Source organism: Thermobia domestica, chromosome 10, assembly GCF_964235325.1.
Source record: "Thermobia domestica chromosome 10, izTheDome1.hap1.1, whole genome shotgun sequence".
NCBI classification, from domain to species: Eukaryota; Metazoa; Arthropoda; class Insecta; order Zygentoma; family Lepismatidae; genus Thermobia; species Thermobia domestica.
The window spans coordinates 75,167,578-75,180,912 of NC_137463.1; the positions used below are offsets into that span (position 1 = coordinate 75,167,578).

At 34.4% G+C, this 13,335-nt stretch overlaps 1 protein-coding gene across 2 annotated transcripts in view; it reads right to left on the minus strand.

Moving 5' to 3' along the window:
* Positions 1 to 6,297: 6,297 nt before the first annotated feature.
* Positions 6,298 to 13,335, minus strand: part of LOC145662502 (endoplasmic reticulum disulfide reductase DNAJC10-like) — a 54,318-nt gene continuing 47,280 nt past the window's right edge. For both annotated transcript variants that reach the window (XM_081728148.1, XM_081728149.1), the window contains exon 11: positions 6,298 to 11,710. In XM_081728148.1, the coding sequence (XP_081584274.1) occupies positions 11,471 to 11,710 (240 nt within the window). In that variant the 3' untranslated portion in view covers positions 6,298 to 11,470. The remainder of the gene's footprint in view (positions 11,711 to 13,335) is intronic.

Genomic DNA, 13,335 nt, shown 5'->3' on the forward strand with positions numbered 1-13,335 from the left:
ATTGAGGCTTCGGCTATTACCCGAAATGGGCAACTATAGTGCGTCCAGTAAGAGAACGTCTCTGACAGCTCGCAGTGACATTGCCACTACTCGCGTGTCAAGATTTTTTTTCGGTGCAACTGTAGTGGCAATTTAATTAATGGTATAAGACAGAGTGATCGTGGTTGGTAACACTGGTATCAAAGTAGGGGCTGCAATGTCCCACCGTATGTGCTAAGAAACGTCAGAGACCATCTCTTGTTGGCCGTGCTATAGCTCCGAAAGATAAGACTATGTGGTACTCCAACACATGAAAAAAGAGTAGTGGTATGCCCAGAGTGTGTGTGTGTGTGTGAATCCACACTCTACCGGGAGCATGATGTATGTAGGTACAGCCCTCAAAGAACTGTCGTATGTTCTCTTGGGTCCGGGATGGGATACTTAATATCCTAACATACACTCGTACGTCAGGAATAAGAGAGGTAGTGAATTCCTTCGTCCTGGAGTTCTGGAACATTACCTAGGTCAAAGGTTCACGTCCTTGCCGCTTCCAAATAGCCATTGTCTTTAAAGGGAGTCTACATCAACCATTGGGACTGGTAATGTATGGTGTATCTCTACCGTAAAAACGTAGAGGCAGTTACGTATTGCTTGAACGACCTTACCGAGGAAGGGTGTGGTGGTCCCTTCCAATGGTGGCATACACGTACCATTGGGCTCGGAAGGCAGCTTACCTACAACATGTACGTGGTTCCTAAACACGCTAAAGATAGGTAGCGTCGTATTGTTTGGGCTAGCCTACCAGGGGAGACATGGCTCCAACATGAACATGTCTGCTTTAAGCAGACGGTCTACAACAATCATTGGCTCTGATAATGTACGGTGTATCTCTATCGTAATTAGAAGAAATCTCGTTGCTTGGACGATTCTACCCGGAGGGGAAGTCAGATTCCTGGTTGTAAAGGGACTGAACGGTGACTGAGGAAAAGTACTTATCTCAGGAATCTGGGTAGCGATTTCGTGATCCTAGTAGAAGGAATGCTATGGGATAAGGGCTGGCATCAAACTCAAATGGTCACTACGAGAGTATCTCGACGTGTGTGTGTGTGGTACCTCTACGCGCGAAGGCGATAGCCGTTGAACTAATACAGGTAGGCTGGGCCGGGATTGAACAAGCCCCCTCAGGGATAACTGGGGCTCCCGAATTGTGTTGGACTCTGCCGGGCTGTGGTCATTCCGTTGGATTCGGTAGCCTGTGTAAGTGTGAGCTTATCCCAGGAATCTGGTAACGGCGAGCGTTGGCGGGAGGTGAGCTTGCCTTAACGCTCGGGCACCATACCTGCAGAGCATGAGAGGACTGACTCGCTAGCAGGACCGGGTCCACCAGTAGATCACAAATAGGCACTAAGGACTTTGGTCTGCCCGCAAAGTGGGCGTATCCACTCCCTTAAAAAATAAGGGGTTACATGGGGTTACATCGCTAACGCGAGTTAAGGTCAAGGGACAGATCTTAACGGTGCACCTCGTGCACGAGGACTAATTGTACAGATTGAGGAATTACAAACCGTGTACCTAAGTTGATGGAACCGGCCTATTAAATAGGTCGAAGAGCCATAGCACGTCCTGCCAGTGTGCATCAAACGCGTTAAATACTAATATGCATATCCCTTGAAGTGAAATTCGTGTTATTCAAAATCAGATCATGAATCTGATCCACTTTTTCCTGAGTTGACGTTGACACTGGCGTCCCATACCTTTCATTATCTTCTGTTGAAAGTTCACCACTGTTTAAGCACTATTTCTTCACAGTAGAGTATGAAGGGTAATGTACAGGTACATCCAATATGTCTAGCATGCAACCATAGAATTCCTTCGGTGACTTTTGTTTCACGAAAAATTTTGACATCTCATAACTCCATTTGGCTGCACTATGGTTCAATCAATAATCTGTAATAATAATAATAATAAAAAAACTGTTAGTGCTAATACAATCCCAGCTGGCACTTTTAAAAAATCAATGTTTCAAATGCAATGAATGATCTCAGGATGATATGTCCGGAGGGGTGTCAGGCTGAGAACTTATAACCCCTCGTACTAAACTAGGATTCATTCTAGGAGATATTATCCAATGCTCTCTCTCTCTTTCTTTCTTTATATATATATATATATATATATATATATATATATATATATATATATATATATATATATATATATATATATATATATATACAGGCCCGTATTTATATATTGCGCGCCCATGTGCTCTAAATAATTTGTCATTTCCCCCGCAGAAACTTATGTCTCAAACAAGGAAACAAGCCGTGATTCTGCAAATATACCAGCTCTTGATGAGTAGCAGTTTAGGTATTACAAGTTACAAGTGTTACAACGAAATTTTAAATTGTCTAATTTTCTCAATGATGATTATGATGTGGTGTTCTGCCCGAAGGTCTCTGGGCAAGGTGAACTCATGGTAGTTCGCCATTGCCTTCCATGGGATGATGATAACGTACTAAGGACGAGACCTAAAGCTTAACTTGGGATCCGAACTTGTTCCCCACCGGGAATCGAACCTGGGACCCCTTAATTACAAGGCAACGAGCTTAACCACGCATCCACTGGGTAAACATTTTCTCAATACTTGCATGTAATTTATTCATGTAGGTTTTAATTTACGTACTGTTTGCAGAAAATACATTCTATTAATTCTTAATCAACATTTATGTCATTTTTATATTTCACAATTTCACCTGAATTATACTTGAATTTCTTAAATATTTACTCTTATCGCTGTAATAGTAAAATATGGAATTAAAAAAAACTAGGCAGTGTTTTTAACATTGTTTATTTTGAACTTATCACATAATTAAAGATTATACTGAGTTTAGTAGAAAGCATTTTATAAAATTCTATATGTAAAAGTTATATTAGTTTACATAATGAGTGTGGATTCTTTCATATGTTTTAAGCTACTCGAACCTATAAGAGAAACTCTTTCCAAAGTATTTGCAAATAAACTTTTTCTCCTTTATGCATTTTCTTTTCTCATGTTTTAGGTTACCCGAATTAAATATACTAACATATTTTCTCGCGCATGCGCGGGACTGTGGGGGTTACTAATTTTAATTATTACTTTATTGCGAATGTTTAAAAAATCCAAAATTTTGCCGCCCTGTGCACGAGCACAGAATAGCACTTACCTAAATAAGGGCCTATATATATATTACATTCATATATATACTGAATATAATTAATTTATTTGTACTTTTGTTTTGTTCACTGAAACAAAATTGAAAGTATAGAAAATACACTTGATCTTGGTGGTTACTGCCGATCTAGGAGCAAATATATGAACTTATAAATCTATTCTAATTTAATGTCTATCAAATTATAAACCATGTAGAAAGACCAAGTTTTTTTCCTCTCTTCTGTTTTGATTGCAATCATGAAATATATAAGTTATTATTTTCTGTATCGAGCATTGATTAGATAAACAGGAGCAACGTGATAAATCAAGTAGTATGCGTTTAATACCTTCGTCCAAACGTTAATATTGCAAACTAATTTCGTTATTTACAGATATCAGACGTATGATAGTATCACTACTATTAACGTGAATTTCTTGAACGTGCACAAGTTTTTCAAGAAAATTAAATGGATAAGTTGATCGTAATAAAATTTGTGGGAGTAGTATTTTAAGTCATTTTGTATTGAAAATGTAAAACTATTTCACTTGGGATCAAGTATTGAAACATCTAAGTTTCTCCTGTTACTTGTTCTTATGGTAAAAGAACGCTGAACATTAAACATTAAAAAATAATAATAAATAAAATAACAGTAATACTTCTACAATGCAGGGTTTTTCTTCTTTCCAAAATTTCAGTATTTTATATATAGTTTTTCTAATATGGAACCGAATTACTTTGTGAATCTATCATATATTATCGATTTTTTTCTTTAGTGAGTTTCCATTTTCCGTTTCAAAGCAATCGTATAAGATAAATAAATAAATGAAACCTCTCAGAAATGGATTGTGTACACTTACTTTTACTGCTCTTATATTTATATTCTGCAAAGTATTGCTAAACTACTCATCTATCCCCTTCCAACACCCCCTTCATTCAATACCACCACATAAATTCAACAGCAGTGGTCCTACACAGCAAATGCAGTAACTCATCAGACATGTAGTACATAACTCACTCTATGGACTTCTGTCCTAGCCAACTGGATCCAGTTTCTACTTTGTATTCCTATTTCTGCGAGATCCATCTTAATACATATTGTCCTTCCATCTGCGTCTAAGTCTTCCTAATGGTCGTTTTCCGATTGGATTTCCAGTTAAAACTCTGAAAGCGTTACTACTTCCTTGCATTCTGGCTACATGACCTGACCACCTGAGTCTCCTAGACTTGATGATCCTAACAATGTTGGGTAAACGGTATAAATTACATGTATCTGCCATTCCCCATTGCCTTCCCTCTTGGGTCCCAATATTCGTCTCAGGACTTTAAGCTCAAATATTTTCAGTCTGCGTTCTTCCTTCAGAGTAAGCGACCATGTTTCGCAACATACCACAACTAGCATTATTATCGTTTTATATATTTCGAGCACCAAATTCCTCGATAGAATTCGCAAATACAGATTTTCAACTGAATAACTTTTAGTTAATATTTAATTTCTTCGTGGATATGGCTTTGGTCTGTTAATATTAATCTAAATATTTGAAAGTATCCATTTTGTTGAAAATATTATTTGATAATTTGACGCATCCCGGCGACTTCCATGTACTTAAGTTTTCTCTGCATTTACTTCTAAACCCATGTCCTTCTAAGCGTTTAATAAGATCTCTGCGTTTCTTTCTATTGTTCTCTTATCTTCCCTTATCAGATCAGATTTACATAATCAGCATACATCATAAGCTCGTAATTACCATTCACCTCTTGGCCCTGGTTAACTTTGATTTTCCTTATAGCATACACCAGGATAAAGTTGAATAATAATGGCGACCACGGACCTCTTTGTTTCAGGCCATTCCCGATGTGGAAGCTCGTGGACAAGGGTTTCCCTACTCGGACTTTACTCTGGGATTCATTTAAACTTATTACAATTAATCTAACTAGCTTTTTCGGTATTCTAAATTCTGTAAATATGTTGTACTATATTTCCCTCCTAACCGAGTCGTAGGCCTTTCTAAAATTGATAAATAATTCATGTACTGGGATATTGTATTCGTATTTCTTTTCGAGTATTTATCGATTGGAAAATATCTGGTCGATAATTAATCGATTTCGCCAAAATCCGCACTGATAATCTCCAATATTTTCATCTGTATATGGGGTCAATCTTCCTAATATAATTTTTGAGAGGATTTTATAGGATGTTGACAGAAGAAAAATGTCTTTAAAATTATTACAATTAGTTTCGCCTTAAAGATGAATGGAACAGTGACTCATTCTTTCTAATCTTGTGGCAACTCCGCCTTGTTTCTGATAAGGAGAATGAGTTTGTGTATGTGTTCCACAATTTTTTCCTTCCTAAAATTAACTCAACCAGAATTTTATCTACACCCGGAGATCTGCGTTCCTTCATTATTATTATTTTAGCGATTTCTATTTGTTCGGTTAGGCTCGGAATATACGGTTCTTATCTTCTGTTGGGGCACGTTATTTAAAACAATATCACACCACTGACCTTTAATAGAAATAAATCTGTCATTAACAAACACAACCCGTTTAGTTGCTGATATTTGTTTGTGAACGGAAAACTGTTCCCAGTTGGTGATTTTCATTTCCTTGCCCGTAAGGAACGTAAAATTTTCAGACTTCAGTGCTCCCTTTCCTTCCCACCTGACTTCCTGAGCTCCTACTAGTTCCATTCTGTATTTCTCTAACTCACTCGTTACGGGTTTTAACGCGCTTGATCTATAAAAACATCTTATTTTCTATGTTCCAAAACTCATGTGCATTTTACTTTGCTGAGGTCGTATCATTAGCCCTGAACTGAAGCTTCTGTGAATGTTTCTGAAGAAGTGCTTTTTCTACACGATGAGGTTGTCAGTCTTATGCGACCCCTTGTTGTCTGTCTGCGACTGCTTATTCAATATATCCGCAGCTAACCTCATATCTAGAGGCCGCCTTCTCGATATGCAGCCTGAGGACGCGCCATGCTGTGATGACACGTAGTACACCGCATGTATGTATTAGTTTATGTGCTTTACGTGCATGCATGTATTAGTTTATGTGCTTTACACTACGTATTGGAATAGGTAAGTACAAATATAAACTTGGATCCAATTAAAAAATAAATCGGGACAACTTTTAATAAAATTTGTTTTATTAGCTTTTTTGTGCAAAGACTATTATAATACTGTTCTTTCTTCTGACAAAATTATCTCTAATAGAAAAGAGATTCCTTGTTTTCTTTCATGCAGATCGATCTTTGATCCATACATACGCAACTATCATACATACACATTGCAATTCATTTAAGAAATCATATAAACTGATTATCACAATAAATAAGAAAATTTACATGGTTTGAACAGAAGTTCTCTCTTCAATTTGAACGCTACGTAATGAAGGAATTAAACGTTCATCTCAATTAAATGTATACCTTGATTTTTAAATTAAAATTGTACATTCTGATTTTCAAAATTATTCACCATTATGAACAGATATTAGATATACCAGCAATAATTTACAGACATCTTACACTGTAAGAAAATGCCATTTCATTTGTTGAAGAATATGTCACAAATGATATATCAATACAATACTAACAACTGCAAGAAAATTATAACCGGCAAGATTACAGCAAATCAATATTGTCATATAAACTTACAAAATAAAATATTATTCCTCATTTATCATTATTATCATTATTTTGATATCAATGATAATTTTTAACAGGTAACTGTAAAGTAACATCAATATACAGTACACATTACACAAGCGACTTAAGTAAAAGAAAAATTCATTACATTTTGTCCCATTCTGAATGCCAAGCGTGTTATTGGTATCATATCACACGTGAAAATGTCGTAAAAGCAAATTAAAAACGAAATAATAAACCTGAACAAATTTATTTTTACTCGTAATATATACAAAAATACTTTTCTGGTGATCTAGGAGATACCAACTGGAGAGTATGACGATTAATAATTACGTCAAAATTAAATTTTTAGACAACAAAAATTAAACCCTAGTACAATAAAGGGAAACTTAGAAAAATATAATTATAAAAAATCTCTATAGATGTAACCATCGAAAAAATATATCAATACTTCAAAATAAGCTAAAGACATACAAAAAGGGAGTGTAAAATGACACCTAGTTGGATAAACAAAGAATACTTCCACATCTTCTATTTATCTGATTACGAAACGGATGTCTACTTTTACATTTAGTGCAAAAATAAAATATAAAACAAACTCCTTTTATGCTTTTCGACATACGTATAAATCGGATATATTTAGTTTACCCATGCTATTGAAGACCGTGAACTGGAGATGGAGGCATCAATGTTTCTTTTAGATTTCTTTTAGTTCATTGATTCATATAAGGTGAGAAGAAATTTTTATGTTCTAATTTCACTAATACATTTTTGTGCAGATATATTAATCTTTATTGCATTAATTGTATGTTTGAAACATTATTTAAGTAATAATCATATCAAGCTAAGACGCAGTGCTCCGGAAGAAAGTTTCACATTAAAAAGTAAAATGCCAATGAGTCTAAAACGTAATTCTCTCTAGTGACACAAGGATTAGGGACGTGTACACTAACAAAATCAGAATTTATTACATGCGGAATACAAACGAAGCACGTAGAGGTGATTGCTACAAATTATCGCAAAGATAAGAAAATTATCACATAAATCAGCAAGATACCAGAAGCAACAAATATCATTATGAAAATAAAGGTATTGAAATCGTAGTCGGCAGCAAATATTGCAAGACGTGATCCGTGACCAACGGAATCCTCAAGAAGCGACTTCAGAAACTTTCGCATAAAAAGAGAAGAAATCGCGAAGCACTGTGGAGAAACATAAGAAAGAATTACCAAGATGCGTAGTTGTGGATAAAAATTGGAGACTTTCATCAAGCAGTGGATAGATAATGGTTGGTGTTCATGACATTATCTATAAAACAAACAAATTTTAAAAGTACTCGTGCAGGAGATACAGGTAAAATCAGAACCCTACATTTTTTTTTTTTAATCCTGATAAAATAATGGAGGTCATAGTACCCTATAATCCTAAAACAAGTCCTTCTACCTTCGGCTTTGTCCAACAAATAAACAGTTACATGTTACAAACACTGACAAAAAATACAGCTATGTTTCTAAATAGAACAGCAGAAATCGAAATAATGGGTTCGCATTTGAGAAGCTAGTTTAGTTAAGGTTTATTAAATTTACTGAGCTTATTTTTACATGAAGTGAATAACTATAGTTCATAACAAGGGACCAACTGATATTACATAAATGTTGAATAGTCAATTATGTTGAAGAAAATACACAATCGAGGTAAAATGTGTCGTGAACTATGGAAACACAACGAGGTGGTTTAAAATCATTCATTTCGCTTATTAATGTTTAAACTATTTAGTACACGTATCTAAGATTTACAGATAAAAACAGGAAATTACATAAATATTTTGTACGAACACCATATATCAAACAAAAAATATTTATTTTAAAATACCCATATCAAAAACATTTCTCCCAGTGAATGTATTAGGAGTAAGTATAATATGTTTCTGTGGTTAGAGAGTCAAATTCCTAATTAGTGTGTTTTAATAATTTTAGTGGAAGCACAATGGAGCAGAATAAATATCTTTAAATAATGTTATATGTCTTATCTTTCCATTATTATAAACATCATGAAGAGTCAAGTATTAAGTACCCTACAATGTTTTGAAATAAAAAATAATAGATGACTTAAGCGCAGTTCTATAAAACATATTCACATTTTGATCATTTTCATTCTAATGTAACAGTATGCAAAGAACACATATGTTAATTATCTCACCAATGTTTTATATATAACTAATAATTTCTGTTGCCTTTTTCAGAGCGATTTGGAACTATAAGTGTTACTAAGGTAGATACATAGGATTACGCTCTTATCTGAATTTAACAAAATTTCTTCCCTTCGATGTTATTAACCTTGGGCTCAGTCAACTATCACGTTTGTTGTGTATTATTGGGTTTTAACAGAGTTGTCAGATCATTTGATGTTGATTATACAATAATTATAAAAATTATAAGTAGCTTTCTAATAAGAAAATGTTTTGCTTGTGATAATATATAATATTTATTATCTTTTAATAAAGCTATCTGTATGATATTTCACTCTTTACTGTTAACTTTTTTTTATAGTATGTAATAATGATTCATACGTTCTTTTTGTATGCGATAATGACTTACACAGAATTCGTAAATCATATACACTACATCGATATAAAATTTGTGCAGAAAAAAATGCTTAGGTAGGCCTGAGAGTGCTCAAGTTTCCTTATTACACCTTAAGTTCCAAACCGAACCTAGAGCATACCTCTGACTATGCTCTAAAGAAGACGATTAAAAAAAAATTGTTAGCTACATCAACAAAGAAGAGAACTCAAACATTGGTGAAATTTTACATTTTTACTCTAATTTGACTACTCAAAACTATGCATAGTTTATTCTATAACATTAGTACTACTATAGTACGTATTATGACATGTTTATTACAGATAGGTATTGTGCTGTATGGCTCAGAAATTACGCAAGCACAATGAAAAACGACTGGAAGCTCTCGAAATGTTGGTGTGGCGAAGAATGGAGAGAGTTAGCTGGTTGAGCGGAAAACGAATGAGAGGGTCTTAGAAATGGTGGGGGAGATAAGAACAATTTTAGATATTATTAAGAAGAGGAAGAGATACTGGTTAAGACATTGGGCAAGAAGGAATTGTATCATCAGGGAAGTCCTAAAGGATATGGTGGAAGGAAAGAGAGGGAGGGAGCGAAGGAAACTAGAATTAATGGACAAACTCAACAGAGAAATCGTACGTAAAGACGCCGAGGTTAGCGGAAGACCGTGGAGTATGGAAACTTCTCAGTTGCAGCAAGTGACCTGCCAATAATGGCTGAATACCTATGATGATGATATTACAACTAAATAGAATGAATGGTACGGGTTACTTTTTCTCCTCTCGTTTGAAGCTCGTTTATTACAAGGCTAGAATTGTCTTTAGTATGAGATTATTAAGTCTAGCTCAATAAACAGCAGCTACTGAAACTGAAAGGGGTCATACGAAAGACAATCTATATTTTATTGTGTTAAAATAAAATTGAATCTAACTTTCCTTATACACTTTCTATACGCTCAATTCCATAAATTATACAAAGCAAATATATACCTTCTTTTTGATCTTTATTGCAATATATATAAACAGAAACATCCTAACTTGTATGAGTACATGATGTTTAGAAGGAACCCTTTGCGTTACGTTCAAATATTTTAACATGTTTGTACATACAATATAAATTACTAAATAAGAATTTACACAGACAAACAGAACCCCATCAGGGATATTTTTAAAAAAATAAATAAATAAAAGCGAAAAAAATCTTTAAAAAATCTTAGGAAGACGCTAGATATAAAAGTTTCAAATAAATATAAACATCACTATTATCTAAAAGTTTTCATAGTTTCTAGCACCTTTACGTCATATAAAAGTATAACAGGGAAGCTACGTGTATTTCCTGAATTCTTAAAAATGTGTTATTAGAATTTACACCTATCACTTGAGGAAGTCTGAGAAGAAACGAGACAGCTTTTCAGAAGATTTTACACTGGAAGACGCAGTGCTTTGTTTCAATAAGATTCTGCCTCTTATGTAACTACTACAGTCTGAAAAAAAAAAAAAAAAAAAAAGGTATATCGTATATGAAATCCATTTCCTATTGTCGATTATTGTAAAAGTATAATCTGAAACAACAGAAGGAACGGAGAATAAAGAAAGAAAAGCAGCGACAAAAAGATGACTGTTAACCTTATCTCAAAGTAGTGAAAGCTGCAAGTAAGTAGTTATGAAAGTATACATCTATCGCTATTTAGAATACAGTATTATTAAGTAGATTTTTATAGCTTTGGAAGTTATATTAAATATATATCGCACCATAGTAAAAATCATTTGTCTGATATCTTGGAAATTATTCGACATGCAAACTTTCTATATTTATCACATTGTTCGGTTACTTTGAATTGAAAAAAAAAAAAAGTGCGAAAACTTTGCTTGATGAGTTATTAGTTCTGGCAGTGATTATGCACAGGGATGTGACCTCTATTCACAATTAGATTAGTTGAAAAGCTATCGTTTAGCTGAGGAAGTATTGGCAATAGTTGTGGTGAAGTACATCTGTCTCATTTCTTTTCAACACTTCCTAAAAGACTATACCAGTTACATAAGACATTTTAAGTTAGCTATATAAGTATAACATCAAAGCTCGTCATGATGTACTTCATTTTGCCGCTGATCGAGAATTTCATTCACTTGGGACACAATTTCAGACTTTATCTGGCTGTGTATTTGTATCCCCAAATAGCTGTACCTTCCCATTTCATGCTGATTTCCTTCATATAAGTACACTGTTGGGTATGCACGTATTCCTGCTTGTTGACATATATGATAGAATGCTTCACAATCAACTTTTCCAGCCTTTACTCTGCCTTGTAAAGCCTAGAAACACAGATATAAAAAATAATCATTACAATTCTCATAACTGAATGTCATTTAGAAAACAATCAATTAAAATCCTGATTTTGTAATTCTATAATTGGAGGAATCCGAATCCACTCATTATATCGTCTAGTGGGTTTTGAAAAATTATAATTCAAAGAATTGTAGTACTGTAATGTAATTCTCAAAAAATACATCTATGTATATTAAACTTTTTTGTTATTGAGAATAAAAGCAACAGGCTAAGTTTCTATAAACAAACAAATTCCCTTTCAAGCAAGTGAAATCAGAAAAATGAAGTAAACAAGAAACTCATACACGTGAAAGGCCAAAACAAAAATAAATAAACTGACAAAAAAATAAATAAAAAAATAAATAAAGAGTCAGAACGGTCAGAAACGTTAATAGCGATGGATTGGTCAGAAGTGACGTTATAATCTGTAATTCTGAGTATAAGTCAAGTTAGTTGACAACCAGATTCAAAGTTGTCAGAATGGTCTACAGCTTGTTCAAACCTTTAATCAGGGTGGCGCGAGGAGGGTGAGAGTAGAGCCGTGCCACCGTCCAGGGCGGCAAAATTTGAAAAAGAAATAATACTATCAAAATATAATGCTTCATAACAGGCCCACAAATGGAAAAATAAAACTGTTTACCTGAGAATGTAATTGAACTTACTTCACTCACATTCAAGAAAACTCTCACTCAGGAAATTCAGAGCATCCCCCCTCATTTTCAATTATCAAACTACTAGCCACAGGTATCTTGTTCAATATTTCCCTTGCAACGGCGTAGATAAGATTTCAGTTAGGGTGGATAAGATTATGAAGGTGTCTTTTATATTTTTCTATTCAGCAATGTTCTAACGATCCACTCCAAATATGCAAAAGGTACACTCCCACTTGAGACAGGCCGTTCTAGCCTATTTTTTTGTATTGTTAAAAAAAGTTATGACTTTTTCTGCGTCAGTTCAACGTTGGGCCATACTAAAGGAACATATTAGCAGTCTTACTTTAAAACCATTAAGCACCACAAAGTGGGAGAGCCGAATTAATGCTCTGACTCCACTTAGATATCAAATAGGGGAGGTTTGTGATGCCTTACCTCAAATAAGTAACGACAATAAAATAGATAGAATTGTCTCCCATTATGCTCTGTGTATAACAAACCAGATGCGTGACTTTACTTTGTTCTCTCGTTATCTGGTATAACTTTTTACTCCACATAAACATAGTAAGTAAAAGTCTCCAAAGCATTGATTCTCATGCGTTGGGTGCAGTCAGGTTTCTTGAAAATATATATATCTGAGTACTTTGAGAGGTGCAGAAATGATGCAAAGTTTCAACCTTACTTAGTTGATGCGATGGAGTTGGTATCAGAATTAGATATGGATGATACACGGATAGGTAATACAGCGCAAGCTCGAAATCGAAAGAAGAGACAGTTTCAGTACGAAGCAGAGGATGAAGATATTGAAGAACTACAAACAAGATAAAAGACAGATTTTTATTACAAAGTTCTAGACGTGATTGTGTTAGCTTTAAGAGAAAGATTTGCGAGTATTTCGATTTTCTTTACGATATAAGTAATCTTAAAGATATGCCACCTGAACTTTTGTCTGAAAAGTG